Source organism: Helianthus annuus, chromosome 16, assembly GCF_002127325.2.
Source record: "Helianthus annuus cultivar XRQ/B chromosome 16, HanXRQr2.0-SUNRISE, whole genome shotgun sequence".
NCBI lineage: Eukaryota > Viridiplantae > Streptophyta > Magnoliopsida > Asterales > Asteraceae > Helianthus > Helianthus annuus.
Genome location: NC_035448.2, coordinates 15,534,238 through 15,555,004, shown reverse-complemented (window position 1 = coordinate 15,555,004; position 20,767 = coordinate 15,534,238). Strand labels below are relative to the sequence as shown.

General features: G+C 41.9%; 1 protein-coding gene across 1 annotated transcript; it reads right to left on the bottom strand.

The window, feature by feature from the left end:
- Positions 1 to 11,610: 11,610 nt before the first annotated feature.
- On the bottom strand, positions 11,611 to 14,983 carry LOC110918988. Its single transcript, XM_022163269.1, has 3 exons — positions 13,629 to 14,983; positions 12,439 to 13,567; positions 11,611 to 12,366 (listed from the first exon to the last, which is right to left on the bottom strand). Exons 1-3 carry the CDS (start codon positions 14,981 to 14,983, stop codon positions 11,611 to 11,613), a joined length of 3,240 nt encoding a protein of 1,079 aa, XP_022018961.1.
- Between the last annotated feature and the right edge of the window lie 5,784 nt (positions 14,984 to 20,767).

Below are 20,767 nucleotides of genomic sequence, written 5' to 3'. Positions count from 1 at the left end.
TCACTCGAGAGCGGCACGGAACTTATGTCTTCCATAGGCTTGCCAAGCAATCAATCCTCCTCCTTTTTAACTTTTTACCTTTGTAAATATCAAGAGGACTTTTTGGGTGAAGGCTTGGGTTTAAAGGTGGGTGGTTGGTTAGTGGTTAGTAAAAAGGGCGAAAATCGTAACAAGCGTCGGTTTTCGTGAAGTACCTTGTTTTTAGTGACTTTTTATTTTGAAGTATTTCTCCAAACAAGCTTTTATAGCTTTTGTTTGTTTTTGACTTCATCATTTTTTTTTTCAATCGTCACATAAAAAGGTGAGTTTACGAAAAAGCGAACTTGTTACTAAAAAAAATAAATAAAAAGGTTTTTGGTGGGTAAAAAGGGTTTTGGGGTAATGAAAAGAAAGGTTTAGGCTCAAAGGGGCTATCTAGGGGGATTTTGGGTAGGTAAAAAAAATGAAAAATAATGGTTTTGAAAGAAAAAATGGTTAGTCCTAATGCCTCCGTCATTTACTTACTTGGGTTTAAGTTGGTAAGGACCGGGAATGTATCGTCGTGGCAAGTTCTAGATTTGTAAGGACCGAGCGGCTATTCACACAAGAAACGAAAAAAATGAGCATTTAATCTAAATATGTGTATTTTTATGCTCAATAAAGGCTCAAAACTCACTTTTGTGGGAATGGGTTTTTAATGTGACCAAGCATATATAATCAAATTTTAAACTAGACTTGTTATGCCGTTTCATAATTTTCTTATGTTGGTTCTTTTTTTTATCACGACGCTATCGGTTGTAAACTTGTAAAAATATAACCTTTTTAGAACTTGTTATTCCCAACTTAAACTAAGACAAGTAAATAAATGAAAAAGTTTTTGAAAAAATTTGGGGTGTTTAGCGGTTCCAATAGAGTTTTGTGTAAGGCTTGTGTTTAGGATTTTGCAAAATTTCAAGGTTTTAGCATCCCCCCCCACACTTAAATTACACATTGTCCTCAATGTGTCCAAAAATAATGTTTTTGGTTGATTAGAATGTATAAAAGTGTGTTAGAAAGCAAAGATTTATGTTACTGGCAGTCTGGACACGGCCCCGTGCCCATTGGACACGACCCCGTGGTGAACTGCCAGTAACGATAACTTACAGAAGTTGAGCACGGGAGCGTGTCGGCTGGACACGACCTCGTGTCTGGCAAAAATTTGCAGGTCAGTAGCCAAACAGCAGAACTGGGAGATGGACACGGGGGCGTGTCGGCTGGACACGTCCCCGTGTGGACAGTCTGTTAGCCTGAAAAATAGGTTTTGTCTCCCGGTTTCTCCATCCTGGGGCTGCAAGTGCTAATGTTTAGCACTCTAACCCTCGTATTGCACCTGTTTAAACACTAAATACCAACCAAACAAGCACAAACCATCCTAAATTACCATCGTCAAGCATCATCCAAACACAAAGTAAAAATAAAACAAAGATAAAAAGTAGTTAAAGAAAGTAAATTGTTCGACAAATGGCACGCAGGCCATGAATTTTTTGATAGATAGAAGGGCACTTAAACCTGTGGGCTCATCACCAACCAGCCCCTTGTTCCTCCAAGCCTCCTACTCCATGTCTTCATCACTACCATCACCTCCACCCCCTTGCCTCGCCATGTACTCCCGGATGCTACCGATATCATCTTGTATATCGTTAATGTTGCGTTCGATAGCTCCAACCCGGTGGTGTGTGTTGTTGGCGAGGTTGTAGGTGTTCCTTGAGCACATGAGGTTTTCCTGCAAAAGATCATGTAAACTTTGAAAGTTAGGAAAACCACCTCCTTGAGAGGAGGATTGGCCCGCATCGCCTTGGGGTGGATACTGAAAATGGGGATGTGGTGCATGAAGAACTAGAGCCTCTTGCGGGTTCCATGCATAGCCTTGCGTTCTCTGAAAGCTCACCGTCCCGTCCTCCGCTTCATAAAGCAAGTTCATGGATCGGCAAATGTGATAATCGACCCGTCCCGACCATGGACTCCTTTCGAAGGACCTTGGGATATTCGTGAAGTGCTTGAAAAGACGGTACACCCATCCTCCGAAGAAGATCGGTGTAGGAGCATGAGCAAGGCGGTTTAGGTGCATGTTTCGCAGTAGGAGGTACGGAACATCTAGAGGCTTCTGATTGTGGATGCAGTGAAGGACAACCAAATCTTTCAACCCAACAACGCCACTACTGTTGTGGCATTGGTTCAACGAGTACGATAGGAGCCTGTGGATGTATCGGTATAGTGGGTCCCTCAGTTTGGTACTTTTGGTGCTGCTCGGGTTGTAGATTCCTTCACCTATTTGAGCCCATGCGGCTTGGCGTTCGGTTGCATCCAAGTCTCGTAAACCCCCTGTATTCTCTTCATTCCCCGCTTCCTCTTCACTATATAGCCCAATGATGGCTCCAAACTGTGCCATGGAGGTTCTAAACGTGGTTCCTCCACATCGAAATTCGACCGCGTCATGATCAAACGGTTCGCACCTCGAGTTGAAAATGAAGGTGCTGTAGAACTCCATTGTGCATTGATGTACCGACCGTAGTCGGGTGGTCAATGCGACATGCAGTGGACCCCTCACAATGTTGTTGAAGCGGTCAAGTTGGTTCACCATGGTTAGCAAATCAGTACACGCCCGCCTTGGGTACTCTTCCGGTCTTGTTTGTAGAACCTCGTACCGTGCCCTAGCATCCAGTTCATTTGCGCTAAACCTTGTGAATTTCGACATCTGAAAAGAATACATAAAAAGTTAGTACGAAACAAGGAAAATCAGAGTGAAACTGCAAACAGTGGGCTGGACACGGCCCCGTGTTCAGCGGACACGGCCCCGTGTCCAGGCGTCTGTAACCCAAAAATTCCATTTTTCGTCCCGGTTTCGAAAACCTGAAAATTTTTAGCCCAATAGTAGCGGTTTCCCCCGAAAATGAAACCCTAAGTGTCATTTTTCTCAAAACAAACCGTTTACCCTTTCAATTTCGTGTTTTTCGGTTCAAGAACAAGGGTTTGGGGTTTCATTTGGAAATCGGACAAATCTATCAACAATACATGCTTATTTACTTTCTACTACTCTAATCTAAACTACTACTAACAAATTTCATCAAAAATTTTGAGTTCGATCCGGATGAACATGAAGAACCCTAGATTTTTCCCCAAATTTTTGATGTTTTAACTACATGCAAGTAACTAATCTAACTACTAATGAAGATAGAATCATACCTTGACGTTGTTAGATTCGGTGGTGACGTTGAAAATCTGCAGAAAATCGCCTTTAACCAGAGAGTTTTCGGCGAAACGGGGCGTGTGGAATGGTGTAACTGATAGGAAAAGAGGGTTTTATCCCGACAGTCGCCTTGACACGGCCCCGTGTCCAGCGGACACGGCCCCGTGCCGGGCAAAGTTTTTGAATTTTTTTTTTTATGTGCTCGTGTGCATGCCCCTTATTTCCGAAAAATGGTTAGACGATTTACCGGTTTTTAAACGTACACTTACCTGTAACATGTCGGGTATGAGTTTATTCGTTAACCGTCTGAAGTGAGATCTCCTCTTCCTCATCCTCAATGGATCCTCGGTAGAGTTTCAGCCGTTGGCCATTGACTTTAAATGGTGTCCCATTTCGAGTTTTAATTTCTACTGCACCGTGTGGAAAAACATGGGTGACGGAAAAAGGTCCTGACCACCTAGATTTTAACTTACCAGGAAATAATCGAAGTCGTGAATTAAACAATAGAACTTGGTCTCCCACCCGAAATTCATTAGATTTAATATATTTATCATGCAAATTTTTCATTCTTTCTTTATAAATTTCGGAGTTAGAATACGCACAATTCCTAAGCTCGTCTAATTCGTTTATTTGACAAAATCGATTTTTACCGGCATTTTCCAAATCTAAGTTTACGTTTTTTATTGCCCAGTAGGCTTTGTGAGCTATTTCTACTGGCAAGTGACAACTTTTTCCATAGACGAGTTTATATGGGGTTGTGCCTATAGTGGTTTTATAAGCAGTTCCAAAAGCCCATAAAGCGTCGTCTAATTTATCGGCCCATTCTTTTTTATTTATTCCTACGGTTTTTTCAAGTATTCGCTTTAAACCTCGATTAGTCACTTCGGCTTGCCCATTTGTTTGAGGATGATATGCTGTTGAGACCCGGTGATAGACCCCATACCTTGTTAATATTTTTTCGAGTTGATGATTGCAAAAATGGGTACCTCTATCACTTATCAAAGCCTTTGGTGTCCCGAAACGAGAGAACAACTTTTTCAGAAATTTTACCACCACTCTTCCATCATTTGTTGGAAGAGCCTCGGCCTCTGCCCATTTAGACAAGTAATCGACTGCCACAAGTATATATTTGTTTCCCTTCGAAGGTGGGAAAGGTCCCATGAAATCGAGTCCCCACACATCAAAGATTTCACAGACGAGAATGCCATTTTGAGGCATTTCGTTTTTGGAAGAAATATTACCTGATCTTTGGCAGGCATCACATGTCTTTACAAGGTTTTGTGCATCCTTGTAAATGGTCGGCCAGTAAAATCCTGAATTAAATACCTTTCGTGCGGTACTTGCGGCACCATGATGTCCTCCGTATGGACCTTCATGACAATGATGGAGAATTCTTCGTGCTTCATTACCATAGACACACCTTCGGATGAGCTGGTCGGCACACATTTTGAAAAGATAGGGGTCTTCCCAAAAGTAATGCTTTACATCAGCAAAGAATTTCTTTCTTTGATGATGTGGCCATCCTTTGGTGACTACACCGCTAGCTAAGAAATTAGCGTAGTCGGCATACCATGGTTCTTGTCTACTCTCTATCATTTCCAAGGATTCCGTGGGAAATTTCTCGTTGATTTGCTCGTCTCTGGTTGTCTCCAAAGCTGGGTCTTCTAAGCGTGAGAGATGATCTGCAGCAGTGTTTTCTGCTCCTCTTTTGTCCTTGATTTCAATGTCGAATTCTTGGAGGAGTAGAATCCATCTTATCAAACGGGGTTTTGCGTCTTGCTTCTTGAAGAGGTACCTGATGGGTGCATGGTCTGTATAGACTATTGTTTTAGAAAGAACAAGATAAGAACGAAATTTATCAAAAGCAAATACCACCGCTAGTAATTCTTTTTCTGTAGTTGTATAATTTTCTTGCGCATCATTAAGAGTTTTACTAGCATAATAAATTGGGTGGAAATGTTTTTCTTTTCTTTGTCCCAAGACTGCTCCAACAGCGAAGTCACTTGCATCGCACATGATTTCGAAAGGAAATTTCCAATCTGGTGCTATCATGATAGGTGCATTGACTAGCATTTCCTTGAGGGTCAGAAATGCTTGATTGCATTCCTTGTCAAAGATGAAGGGTGCATCTTTTTCAAGTAATTTTGTTAGAGGCCTTGAAATTTTTGAAAAGTCTTTGATAAACCTTCTATAAAATCCGGCATGTCCTAGGAAACTTCTGATTGCTCGCACGGAGGATGGAGGAGGTAATCGAGAAATAGTCTCTATTTTTGCTCGATCAACTTCCATTCCTTCGCTTGAGATTTTGTGACCGAGTACTATTCCCTCTGTTACCATGAAATGGCATTTTTCCCAGTTAAGGGCGAGGTTAGTTTCCTCACATCGGGATAGCATTCGTTCAAGATTATCGAGGCATTGGTCATATGAGTCTCCAAAGATGGAAAAGTCATCCATGAAGACTTCCATTGTCTTTTCGATCATATCATGGAAAATGGCGACCATACAACGTTGGAATGTTGCAGGCGCATTACATAGACCGAATGGCATGCGTCGATATGCAAAAGTTCCGTAGGGACATGTGAAAGTTGTTTTCTCTTGGTCTTCTGGTGCTATCGGTATTTGAAAGTAACCTGAAAAACCATCTAAGAAACAATAAAATTTATGACCGGATAATCTTTCTAACATTTGATCAATGAAGGGCAAAGGAAAGTGGTCTTTCCTAGTCGCTTCATTTAATCGCCTATAATCTATACAGACTCTCCATCCTGTGACGGTTCTCGTTGGTATTAATTCATTTTTCTCGTTAGTTATTACCGTCATACCTCCTTTCTTTGGTACTACTTGAACGGGACTTACCCACGGGCTATCGGAGATAGGGTAGATTAGTCCGGCGTCGAGTAGTTTGATGACTTCATTCTTAACCACTTCTTGAACATTGGGGTTCACTCTTCGTTGTGGTTGAATTACCGTTTTGTAGTCATCATTCATTAAAATTTTGTGCGTGCACATGGAAGGGCTTATTCCTTTAATATCTACAAGCTTCCAAGCGATCGCGTTTTTGTGTTTTTTAAGTAGGTTAACTAATTTCTCTTTTTCTATATTACTTAATTTAGATGAAATAATTACGGGTAAACTACTTTCTTTGCCTAGAAAAGCATATTCCAAACCTTTAGGAAGTTCTTTGAGCTCAATGGGTGGGTCTTTAGAAGACACCTTATTTTGTGGCTCATCTAGATCAAGAACCTTAAAAGTTTGTTCTATGGCTATCTCTTCCTCGACAAAGTGGTCCTCTTCGTTGGTTGTATCGGGTGGTTCAGCTTCATCTTCAATTAGGGGGTCATTGTTGCCAAAAGGATATTTCATTGAGCGCTCAAGATCTATGCTCCTTTTGAATGCCCCTAATTGAAGAGGTAGATTATTAAACTTCCGGTTTTTCAAAGCTCTGTGAGTTTGTACAAAAGGTTTTCCCAAGACTAAGGGGGCGTCATCTAGGATGACGAAGTCGGTTGGGATTACCATTTGATTTGTTTGAACCAAAACATCTTCAACTACACCGATTGATTTCATTACTTTCCGATTGGATAGAAAAATGGGTATTTGAAGTGGAGTAAAATCACTAACACTTAATTTTTCAAAAATGTAGTTAGGCATTATGTTAACACAAAGATCCTTATCGATGGTGATATTGCTAATAAATGAATTTTGAAAGAAACATGGAACCGGTGTAATGTTAATTTCAAAAGGGTCTTCTTTTATTAGCGAGGTTTGATCATTAGTTAACTTAACACTCACTATTTCTTTGATTTTAGCACTAGTGTTTAACTCTTTTAAAAACTTGGCATGAGGGGTTATTAAACAATGATTTTTGAAAGTAGGTGACAAGAGGTTAATTTCTTCAAAATTAGACTCTTCTTGAATTTTAACATTATCGGGCTCACCATTTTCGTTGTTTAACTCATGTGTCAGTTTTTCACTTTCTTGTTCTTCCATTTTTACACTTTCAACTATCTCTACGTTATTATCATTTTTTAGCTCTTCTCTTGCGCGGGATTCCTCTTCCCTTGCGCGAGATTCTTTTATGCAACGTTCGATAGTTTTAATGTGTTCCAATATCCTATTAGTTACTTCGGTGAGATTGAAAGAATTTGGATCCTCAAAGCTTGAATCCGGTTGTTCGATCCTTGGTTCCTCATAGTACTCATATGAAGTAGATGGTTCACACCATTGTTCTTCATTGTAAGTATATGATGGATAAGGGTCGAAACTTTGTTCTTCATAGTACTCATATGAGGTGGGTTGTTCACGCCATGGTTCCTCATAGTAAGAGTATGAAGGTGGTGGCTCATATGTTGAATCTTCAAAGTATGAGTATGAAGGCTCATACCTTGGTTCCTCAAAATATGAGTATGAGGGAGGAGGTTCATACCTTTGGTCTTCATAGGATGTGTATGAAGTTGATGGCTCGTACCTGGGCTCCTCATAATGGTTGTATGAATTGGATGGTTGATATGAGTTATTATATTGAACCGAGCGTGCGTTACGACAACTAGTACAATAATTACCCCTATAATCATCCTCATCATAGGTGTAGTTGTAACCTCTTGAGTATTGATCCATAAGAATCACTCAACAGATTACAACTGAGTCTCGGGACTAGAAAACAAAAATAAAGACGGAAACAGAAGCTGGACACGGCCCCGTGTTGGGTGAACACGGCCCCGTGTTCAGGGTCTGTATCTGGGCGTTTTAATTAAATTTATTGGTCACGTTGAGCACGGGGGCGTGTTCAGTGAGCACGGCCCCGTGTTCAGACTCTGTATCTGGGTATCTAACTAAAAATATGCAGCACGGGGGCGTGTTCAGCGAGCACGACCCCGTGTTCAGGCTACTGTAAATGCAAAACTAAACTAAAATGCAGAAAAATGCGCGCGTTTTAAAAAGGTTTTGAAAAAAATAGATTAGGCCGTCGATTTTAAGCTTTCTTAAAATCCTTGTGTCCCCGGCAACGGCGCCAAAAACTTGGTGCGTGTCAGTGTGTATATGTTTTTAATATATAATTAAGCCCCTTTTTACACTTTTAGCCAAGTTTTAAATTTATAAAACACGATATTCACTAACACTAAACACACATATGGGCAAGTGCACCCATCGTGGACGTAGTATAGTGTTGGTAAGATACCGAGGTCGTCCAAGGACACAAGAGCTTTTAATACCGGTTTATCCTCAACGTCTAATCAAATCAAAAAAAGGTTAGAAAAATGTTTTAAACTAAGAAAAATAAAAACTAACTAAATGCTGAAAATAAAATAAAATAAAAACAGATAGACAAGATGAATCACTTGGATCCGACACGTGTATTAGTATAACCTTTGATTATTTTCGCACTTTTGCACTTGTTTAAGAGATTATCTTAGTTATTGTAGTAGGCCCCTCTTTTGAAGGCGACGTTACCCTCAACCCAGTAGTTTGAGTCAGCAAGGATACAATCCTAAAGGGTCGGATTATTGAAAGATAATGAATTAAGTTATTAATGCAAATTGTGGTAGGCCCCGCTTCTGGCGGTGACGTTACCCTCGGCTAAGTAGTCTGAGTCAGTAGGGATACAGTCCTAAATAGCCGGGTTATAGTATTAATAGTAGTTAACTTATGAGGGGGTCAAAGAGTTTGGATCCCCGCCATCCAATACCTATGGGCATTGAAGGAGATCCTACTAAATTTGACCCAGGTCCCAAGCAGGACCTCTAAACGCTGAACAAGGGCAAGACCCTTACCAAACCGTTCCCTTAACCCCCGACCAGGTAGCCAACATACCTCCATATAGACCGTGGAGATATGAATGGTGAAAATCTTTTATTTTATATAGACAGTAAAATAATGCCAAGACACCTCGGACAAACGATAAGGAAAGATCACCTTCAACATAAGTAACTAGTTATTAAAGTCATTAATACAAAACCAAATAAAAAGTGCAAAAGATTAAAAATAAAAAGTATTATACTAAACACTTGTCTTCACCAAGTGATGTAAGAGACTTAGGCAAACATGGCCTTGATTGTCAAGAACTCTTACGATCAATCTTGGATCCCGAGACGACTCACACACTCTACGATGGACAATGGATGATGGTGGTGGATGATGGTGTTATGGTGGTGGTGGGTGGTGGATGAGGTGTGAGAGAGGTGGTGTGCCAAGGGATGAGGGAGAATGAAGCCAAGCTCCTCTATTTATAGGCTAAACAGAAGGCTGGACACGGCCCCGTGTCCGCTGGACACGGCCCCGTGCCCGCCTGACACTCTCTCTCCTCATTAATTGTAATTGCGAATTACAATTAATGCGCCTGCTGTACTTTCACCACGCCCCCGTGCCCGCTGGACACGACCCCGTGGTGGGCAATGGAAGCTTCTACTGGTTTGTCTTTTCTGCTGCTTCCTGGGCACGCCACCGTGTTCGCTGGACACGGGGCGTGTTCAGACTCTGTTTCTTCTCCTTTGCCTTGGGAGGTGCCGTTGAGGGTCCGGGCAGTCCACTTTTGTTCCTTTTCTTGTATTTTATGGTAGAATTAGTTGTCTTTTTGCTTCTTTTGTGATTTTGAGCTCATTTCATCCTGAAAATACAAAAGGAAGACAAAAACACTCTTTTTCCAACATTAGTACTTAAAAAGGGTTAGTTTTATGCCTTAATTGATGTGATTTATATGTTGCATTTTACACACATCAGTGATCATGACAACTGCCATGAGTTCTTTTCCTTATCCCTCCCCCTGCTGAGAGAATGTTTCAAAAGAGGCGTAACCGGTTGGATCTCTTGGATGATCATATCCATGTCGGTGTCAATTTTTTCGCCACTGCCCAAGAGATCACCTAGGAATGGCAGCTGATGGGGGAGGATACTTTGGAGTTTGAAAACGTGAAGAGGGCATTTGCTGAAGAGAGGGAAAAGTTTAATGCCGAGAAGAAAGGCTTATCCTGGAGGGTTGCTGATGCGGAGCAAAAGCTCGCGCAGGAAAAACAGTTTAACACTAACAAACAAAAAGAATGGGAGATCGCTTGTGAACGGACAAACAAGGAGTTGCAAGCGCAACGTGAAGCCATTGTTAGGTTATCTGGGGAAAAAACTAAAATCAGTGACGAAGCTGAGCATGAGCATGCTGCACACCAAAAAAGAGAGCAGGAGTATGTCGAGCGCATAACCAAGTTGGAGAAATTTGCTGAGGAAAAAATTGCTGAGAGCAAAGCCTCTGAGATCCTGGTTGAAGAAGTTACTGCCAATTGCAAGTGGCTACTTGCTCACGCGATGCCTCTGGTAATATTCATTATGTTTGTTTGTTTTTTGTTATTCGTCGCCATTTCCCTCATATGTGTATTATTTTCGCAGATTGCTGAGCGTATCGCAGGATCTGAAGAGTTAGCCAAGTATATGTACGATCTTGGTGAAGCTGCGTATGCTCATGGTCATAAGGAGGATTATGCTGAGGGTAGGGCAGCTACTGAAGCGAAGGAACCGTTGAAAAACTTTGAATTATACAAAACTGACTGTACTGCCCGCTATGCTGAGAAGCGACAAGAATTTGAATCTCTTGAATTTGGTGTTGTCAAAGCTGCTGGGAAATTGTCTCGGAAACCTAACGATATTGCCTTGTTGAAGATAGCTCTTGGCGATGTAGATCGTGAAACCGGGGGTGCCGGCACTAGCCACCAGGAGTGAAGGTTTATGGCCTGCGCGCCGTATATGGGCTTGATAGCCTTGTAACCGTCTGACAATTTCGTAAACAATTCAACTTAATCCCTTGTGAACAATTTGCTCGTGGTTGACATATCTGTTATCATTTTGTTAAATTTGACATATTTCATGTTAGCGTTTGGTTTTGCTTCTTATTTGCTGTGAATTTTGCTATCGTTACAATATGTGCATGTGTAATTACTTTGATTAGGTATCACGAATTCTGCTGTGTTAGTTATCTTAGCGTTACACGGTATTGTGTTATGCTTTGGATAACTCTACAATGTTTATTCTGTTGTTTAAGCGCATAGGTTGATTCGTGTATACGAAGTGATCGACTTATAGGTTATTGTGTTGACCCGACTGTGTTCAGCTTTGGGGGCCTTACAATGTTCATTGTACCATGCTTTCGATGCTTTCGTGTTTATGTGGGCATGAAGTATTGTTTGGCGTGATAGGCGTTAGTTGTGTTTTTGACCCGGCTGTGCACTTAGTTGTGACGAGCCTTGGAGGTCTACAACGTTTCCTATATTTTTTTTGCCATTGATGTTTTCGTGTATGCTCGAAGTAATATATGCAGTTGTAAAAAAAATTCGCATGAGGTAAGATAGCCAACACTTCTTGTATTATAGTAAAAAATGTGTCGGCGCGCGGCCATTACAAGTACCGATAAAAACTTCGACCGTCTACATATAGCATTTTCTTAATTGCTGAGCATTCCAAGTTCTTGGGACTTCTTTGTTCTCAAGTGTGCGTAGCTTGTACGCTCCCTTTCCAAGAACTTCATCTACGACATAAGGTCCCTCCCACTTGGGGGCTAATTTTCCCGGTTTCTCGGCGTTAGACGTCTCATTGTCCCTTAGGACGTAGTCACCGGGGTTGAACGTGCAAATTCGGACCTTACTGTTGTAGTACTTTTCCAATTTGGTCTTGTATTTCACCTCATTGATTGCCGCCATTTCCCTTCTCTCTTCTAGAAGGTCTAGATCCAGCCTTCTTTCTTCTTCGTTGTTGATCATGTTCATGGAGAGCATTCTTGGAGATGGCAGGCCAATCTCTGCTGGTATCACAGCTTCGGACCCATAGACTAGACTGAACGGTGTTTCTCCATTGCTTGTCTTTGGCATCGTCCTATGGGCCCATAATATGCTGGGTAACTCGTCTACCCAACCTCTTCGTTGTGTCCCCAGCCGTGCCTTGATACCGTCCACAATACTCTTGTTCACTGCTTCAACCTGACCGTTTCCCTGCGGGTGCGCAACCGAGGAAAAGGTATGCTCTATGTGCAGCTCCTTGAACCAATTTTGGAGATCATCGGCAGCAAAATTTGTCCCGTTATCGGTGATGATTCTTAGGGGCAGCCCGAACCGACAAATTATTTGTTCCCAGATGAACCTTTGCACTACGGCAGATGTGGTTGATGCTAGCGCCTTTACCTCCACCTATTTTGTGAAATAGTCTACCGCGACTATCATGAACTTCACTCCTCCCGGGGCTTCTGGAAAAGGACCAACCATATCTATCCCCCATTGCTGAAACGGCCACGCCGTTGTTACTAGGACTAGTTCATTTTTGGGGCGCATCGTCTTCGGAGCATGTCTCTGACAACCGCTGCATTTCCTCGAGACCTTTACCGCGTCTAGGTGCATTCCAGGCCAGTAATACCCGGCGTTCATCACTTTCGCTACTACCATTCTTGGGCCGGCATGAATGCCACAAATTCCCTCATGTACTTCCCGGATCAGGTAGTTTGCATCTTCTGGGTCGACGCATCTCAATAACGGCCCGAGGTAAGATTTTTGGTACAGAATTCCATCAACCATCTGGTAATGCTCGGACTTGTACTGTACTTTCCTTGCTTCGGCTTTGTTTTCCGGTAATATTCCAGACTGGAGATACATAATTATCGGAGTCATCCAAGATGTCGTTCCCAGTTGAATGACACTCACTTGCCTTAGCGGTACTGATGGATTACTTAGAACTTCAATGCGCACATCCTTGGCTAGGTGCTGGAAACTGGTGTATGCGAGTTTGCTTAGTGCATCCGCTGGTTTGTTCTCGCGTCGGTTGATATGGTGCACCTTGTAGGAATTGAAGTTCTGTAGCAATGTTTTTGCTTGGTCTAAGTATAGCGCCATCACATCCCTTTTGGCGTCGTACTGGCCATTGATCTGCCCTGCTACTAACATGGAGTCCACATGCGCCTCGATGTGTTTAACTCCCATCTTGATTGCTAACCTCAAACCAGCAAGAAAGGCTTCATATTCGGCTTCATTATTCGTGCTCTTGAAGTTTAATCGGATGGGGTACGTGAATTCGTGTTTCTCTGGACTTACCAGCCTTAGTCCTACGCCTGCGCCATCTTTGTTAGACGCGCCATCTGTATATAGTAGCCATGGTTCTTCCGAATGTGGCCTTTCAACTCTTTCCATTGCCTTGCACTCTCTATCTTTTTCATCTGGTACCTTTGTTAGGAAGTCGGCCAATACTTGACCCTTGATTGCTGGTCTTGGCCTGAAAACCACATTGTGACCTCCTAGTTCTATGGCCCATTTTGCCAACCTTCCTGATATCTCCGGTCTTGCGAGGATGTTGCCAATGTTGTAATTTGTTAAGACATGAATAACGTGGTTGGCGAAATACCTACGCAATCGTAATGATGCGTGGATCAAGGCAAGGACCAGCTTCTCCATATATGGCATACCGTGTTTCTGGGTCATTCAAAGTGCGAGACACATAATAGACTGGTGTTTGGACGCCTTGTCGGTCTATAAGCAAAACTGCTCCTATTGCTTTCTCTGATGCTGATAAGTACATCACTAGGGGTTCTCCTTTCGTTGGTGCTGTCAACGTTGGCAATCTTATGAGACAATACTTCATTTCTCGGAATGCATACTCGGCTTCTGGAGTCCAATGGAACTTATTTTTCTTTACACAGTTGCGGAGTGTTTTGATGAATGGAAACGACTTCGCTGCGTGATTGGCGAGGAAGCGGTTGAGTGCTGCTAACCGTCCGGCCAACTTCTGCATTTCCTTTATTGTCGACGGTGAAGGAATCAGCTCGATCGCTTGCACTTTGTCAGGATTGACTTTAAACCCATCTTTTGTAACAATGAAACCCAAGAACTTTCCTTCCTCCATACCAAAGGAGCACTTCGCTGGATTTAGCTTGATGTTCACTCCACGCAACGTGTCGAATGTTTTTTGAATATTTACCAGCATCATACTTTCTTCTTTGCTCATGATGACCAGGTCATCCATGTACACTTCAATGTACTTGCCAATGGAATCGCTGAATGTTTCATTCATCAGTCTCTGGTAAGTTGCACCTTCATTTTTTAAACCAAAGGGCATTTTTGTATAGCAGTACAACCCTGTTGGTGTGCGAAATGCAGTTTTGTCTTCATCTTGGATGGCCATCTGCACCTGATGGTATCCTTTATAGCAGTCAAGGAAACATTTCCACCTGAATGTTTCCAGCAAATCGATCTTCTCGTCGATGTCTGGTAAAGCATAACAGTCACGCGGGCATGCTTTGTTTAAATCTTTATAATCCACACACATTCTCCAACTGCCGTTTCCTTTCTGGACCATTACTGGGCTGGCCACCCAGGTTTGATAGCGGACTTCTCTGATGATACCAGCATTTAGTAACTCTGTGACTTGCTCTTGCGTGGTATCGTGCTTTATGTCTCCCAGATGACGCTTTGTATGTACTACAGGTTTGGCATTCTCTGAAACGTTCAGTCTATGTTCTGCTATGTGTCGTGGAACACCCACCATATCAGCCGGTGTCCAGGTGAACACGTCCATGTTCTCAAATAGTAACCTTTTAAGTGCCGCGCGCGTGAGATCTAACATTGCTGGGCCCAAAGTGACAGTTTGTTCTGGGTATTTGCCGTTTAGTACCCATTTTTCGGCTTCTGCACGTGGTGCGGACTTGCTTGCTTTTGCTGGCCTGATTTTATCAGTTGCAAGGACTTCTTTGCTTGCATAAATTATTGCTACCCCTGTTTCTGTTGGGAAACCAACAGCTGAATGTGGCCCTGAACAGATCATACTAAAATCTCCTTGGGATTCTCTTCCCAAGAGGATATCATGTCTTCAATGTGCGGGTAGCACCATGAATGTGACCTCTTCTGTTCTTGAGTTCCTTCCATCCGAGAGCAGCACTGGAAACGATATCTGACCGAGAGGAAAAATGGCTTCATTACAGAAACTAGTTAGTGGGTAATCTACTGGTTCTAAGCGCGCCTTGTCTTCTTGGTCGAATTGATTGAAACATTGCTCGTAGATGATATCTGCGGTGCTCCCTGGATCGATGAAAATGTAGTCCGTCTGGTAATGGCCGACTACCCCAGAAATGACTATAGGTCTTTTTTCTCTTAGGCCTCCCCTTACCACGGGGAAAACAACTTGTCTTTTGCGCCAGGAGTCGTCTTGTGTGCGCTTGTTGTAGTTCTTTCGTGGTCTTCATGGACCTCCTTGGACCATGTGAGTTTCTAGCTTCCGAAGCTTTTTGTTGTCCGGGCCTTCTTCGCTTCTCTGAACTTGGCGATTATCGCGCTTTCCCCCTTTTACTAGATGAGTGAGTCTTCCATCTCTCAGGGCTCTTTCTATCTCCTGCTTTAGGCTAAAGCAGTCGTCGGTTAGGTGACCGGTATCTTTGTGGAATTCACAGAAAAGATTTGGGTCTTGACCCCTTTTGTTTCGCATCTGTAGAGGTGGTTTGAACTGGTGGTTCTCAGTTGACAAGACCTCGGAAGGGGTCTTTGTTAGGGGTGTCCACTGTTTTTCTCTGTTCTCTCTTTTAACCTCTTTGCGATGAGCGATCTGATTGATTGAATTGCGCGCGTCTTCTCTTATTGGGCTTCTTTCTCTGTAACCAGATGTTTTCCATGATTGACCTTTGCCTTTCTTGATGCGCCGATCGTTATGGCTGTAATTATATTGACGGTTGTCATCATCGGTCAATTGTTTGTCAATGCGCGCCATTGTTTTTGCTGCTTCAATGAAGGTTTCCCAATCTTTGGGGCCTCTATCTCTTCCTTTCAATCGTTTGATCAGGTCGTCACACTTTACTGCCCTCATAAAGTGTGCGCGCATCATCTTCTCACCTACGTCTCCGATTTCCAGACATTCTTTGTTATATCCGGTGATGAAATCTTCTACGCTTTCGTGATCTTTCCTCCATATATTCAAACAATCAGCTGGATCTCTAGTATGCCTTCGCTGTTGGGAGAAGTGCGCTAGGAACTTGTCTCGAAAATCGATCCATGACTTAATTCTTCCTGCTGGCAGGCTGTCAAACCAGACGCGCGCTGCGCTGACGAAGGTTTGTGCAAAAAGATGACACCAAGTTGGTAAGTTCCAACCACCTGTTACCCCTGCGCCATTGAAGACTTGGAGTTGGTCGTTAGGGTCTGTTAAGCCATTGTATTTGCCTACATTGTGTGGCAGTTTTGTTTTATCGATATCGGCTGTTGCGATCTCTCTGATGAACTTGGAGTTTTCAGCCATGCCATCTGGGGGGTAGCTCAATGAGTAATCATGTTCTGCCTTTGGATTGTACCCCGCGCGCTTGTGGGGTTTGTACGCCTCGTGTTCTGGTGGTGATCTGCTGAATACCGTTCTTTCTTTCTTGTACGTCGGGTCATCTTCTTCATTGTAGCTATCCCATTCGTCGTTTATATTGCGCGGGCCTAAACGAATCCTGGCTTTCTCTGTTGATGGGAGTACTGCACATAATTGCTTTCCGTTTCGCCATAAGTATCGCGCGTGTCATGCGCACTTTGCCTTCTGATGTTTGGCATTGGTGTTTTTTTAGGATTTAAGTTCCACGCATTGGCCTGCTAGGGCATATGGGTGCTCGGAGGCCTTTGCGGTGGAGTAACGGAAGTAGATTGGTTAGCTTGTGCTGTCACACCCCAACCAATGGCGGAAACATCGGGATGAGGCGAAGTGTGAAGATTGCTAGAGACATCATAACGCTATTTGTGACAATATTTTAATAATCTGATTTCATTTCATAAAGTAAATTGTCAACATTACAAGAAATTCAAATACAACAAGTTCAAAAGAAGTACATAACAACACAAGCAAAATTGATACAACATATTAAACCTAAACGTCTAAATGTGTATCTAGGCATCAACGCTACTTCTTTTCATAGCATCATCATCATCAACCTGTAACATGTTTAAAATACAATTCAATGCAAAAGCAAAGGTGAGTATACAAGTTTAAGCATAAGTATAAGTATAAGTATAAAAGTTTAAAACGAATCCACATGGCAACTTAGTTTATACGAGATCAACCTAACGTGGCATGCAATATTTCTAGCCAACCTCTGTTTACGCAAGAAAGTTTAATTAATTCAACATGACCCAAGTTTAAGGGGGGCGGTGCGTTACTCCTATAGCGCTATACATGTTGAAGGGAGGCTCGTGAAAGCTAATGACTAAAACATATCACATAAGTATGGTCCACGTAAGTATCAAGTATCATAACATAGTATTCATGTATAAGGATTGTTTTGTGCATTGCATAAAGAATAAGTTTAAATGTAGTTTAATAGTGAAACATGTTACACCCCAAAAAGTGGTAAAAATAAAAAGGGGGTTGCGAGTATACTCACAAATTTGCATAGGCTTTCCGATTATCCAATGTGACGAAGTTGATGAGGTTAGAAGGTTGAATATGTTCGTTTAGGGATTTAGGAAGTTAAAACACAAGAATATATGTATTCGAAAGGAATCATCTTTTAACACCAAGTACTTGTCCTTGACACTATGAAACCTCAAGGGTTAATGTTTTCATGAGTAATATACTCATTAGAATCGTAACAAGTCTTATGCCTTAGATGATGTTATTCTAATATCTTGACGAATGAACACAAGTCCACCATCAAGAGTTCGAATAGTATATATGTATAAGTATTATATGTATTATTTAGTCCGTCAGTCAAGCATGAGGTAGAAGATAAATCTTCATTTAGGCACCTCTATTGTGTCATAGAATTCATGTAGGAGGTAGGAAGAACAAGCTTCCATTTAGGTACCTCTTATAGTTCACCACTACACTTGATGTAAAAACATACAAGGAGGGTCATGAACTAATATCAATACAAGAATAAGAAACAACTACACTATGAGAAATTATCAAGGGATATGGGGATTTTATGGTGGACAACCCAAGTTAGTCCAACAATCACACCTTTATCAAGCTTGAAGCTTGAACACCACTTGTGGGTTAAAGACCCTAACTAAAACAGAAAGTTTGTGAGGTTTTAACCTCTGATTTAACATGTCTCAGCCTTGTTTTTAAGCCCAACTAACCATTCATTTGATTATGAGCATTAGGACATAGGTTTGAGATGAGAAAACTCAAGTTTGGTTAAGTTTAACAAAGATTAAATGAAAACAGAAACGAACAGTGGACTTTGGAGCCTATTTTCCGGAGTTCCAGGGACTTATTTACTGTGAAATACCCATGGAATCGAAGCTAAGGTCGATCCAAGCACATAGGAAAAAGAATGGACCAAATCGGACAAGAAATGAAGAAGTTATGCTCATTTTCGTGAAGGATAGTGCTTCTGTCCGAACTTGAAGTTTTAGCTGCGTTTTTGGTTGATTTGGGAGTCATTAGAATGTTGCAAAAGTGGTAGGGATGCTGAGATTAAGTTGTATTTATAGGAGAGAAGATTAGGGTTAAGTTTGGTGAGCATTTGTCACAACCCCCGATCCCTATTGCCCGGGAACGGGCGGCCGTGAGCCAGTTGCGGTGGTATCACGTTATTAATTTATTTGGCAGCGGAATTTTCATCAGGACCGTAGTTAGGAAATATTTAAATCAGAGTAAACCACCTCGTTTTATAATATTAAACAAATGGGTAAAACCCAAGTTTTTATTACAAACTGAATTACAGGGATAAATCCCACTTTATTGAAATAAACGCTTTCTTTTATTTAGGTAACTTTTATAGCCACTTTTCCAAGCCTTCAGTGCTCTCCAGCTGGCTTCTATTTGGCTTTCACATTTTGTTACCTGAAACGCGTTTTTAAAAAGGTTTTGTCAGTGGAAAATACTGGTGAATGAATCTCAGTTTAATCAAGTATTGATAATTTAATTTAAACAGTATTGAGGGCGATTACAATGTTTATATCTACCCAATTACTCATTCAGTAGTGTCACGTCTGACTGAGGGTCATATTACACATTGGCTAACTCGTCGTCCAATGGTAACGTTACTCCAATTTTGTATACAAAACCCCAACATACCGGCAGTAATTGTAGAATTACAAAGACTCAATCACTGCTAAATTGCATTGTAAAATAGTTAAGGTTTTGTAAAAACTGTTAACAAAAAGGAGATTACTCACATTGCTATTCTAGGGTTTTCCTTTATGATTTCCTGGTGAATATCTATAATTTACACAAATGCACGTGTGTTAGTATAATAACCCATTTTAACATTAGTAATACCCTCCCCGAGACGGCATTCCAACGACTACGTCGGGCAGAACCACGACAGCCGTTACGGAACCCTAGATCAATCGGGCAGAGTACCTAATACGTCTCCAGGGGTTATAATACTTACATCGTAGCAGAACCTCGCTATTTTAGGGGGTATTGGACTCGGGTATAATGCCCACTATTTAAAAGTGTAGAGAGACAGAAAGAAAATTGAACGAAACGGACTGAAGGCCGTTGCCTTCTATTTATAGTGTCTGATCCGAGGTTTCTCGCGGCCCGCGTGAAGTTTGGCCAGGCCTTACGCGGCCCGCATTGACTTAGGTCAATGGCGTAGCTTGGCTGGGTCACCCTATAGGCTCGACACGAGTTGGACACGTGGCCGCACCGGGTCATGCCACAATTTGGGTCGCTCGCGGCCCGCATCAACTAAACCAAACATGTACGCGGCCCGCCTTAACTTATGGTTTTGGCGAAGTCTAATTACCCACTCGCGCGGCCCGCATGAACTTGAGGTGAGGCCCTACACGGCCCGCCTCAACTTAACTTTTATTGTTTTTATTTATTTTATATAGTATAATCTATTTTGGGGCTCGGTTTTCACATACGGGGTACATACAATGACACATTGATATATTTAAAGATATATTAGGGTGTCGGAATTATTATGAGGATGTCGGTTTTACCGAGGGTTGTTATATCCTCCCCACCTTGTTTTAGAGCTCGTCCTCGAGATCTACTGGAACAAGTGTGGATATTTCTTTTTCATTTCTGATTCAAGCTCCCATGTATACTCGGGTCCTCTTTTGGAGTCCCATTTCACTTTGACCAAAACTAGTCTTTTATGTTTGAGATTCTTAATTTTCATATCTTCAATTTGCAGAGGCTTCTCCACAAACTTGAGTTGTTCATTTACCTCTATATCCTTAAGAGGTACTACGAGTGATTCGTCAGCTAAACACTTTTTGAGATTCGATACATGAAATACATCATGTATTCCTGCCATCTCCTCTGGCAGTTGTAGCTGATAAGCTACAGGTCCTATTCTTCTGATAATTTTAAAAGGTCCAATATACCTGGGACTTAGCTTTCCTCTTTTGATGAATCTTACCACTCCTTTCCAGGGTGAAACTTTCAATAATACTTTATCTCCCACTTGAAATTCTAATGGTTTGCGTCTGTTATCAGCATAACTCTTCTGTCGATCACGTGCTGCTTTCAGTCGTTCCTTGACTTGAATAATTTTATCGGTTGTTTCTTGTACTATCTCGGGTCCAGATAGTTGCTTTTCTCCAATTTCTGCCCAACAGACTGGGGTTCTGCACTTTCGTCCATAAAGTGCTTCGAATGGTGCATCATTGATACTTGTGT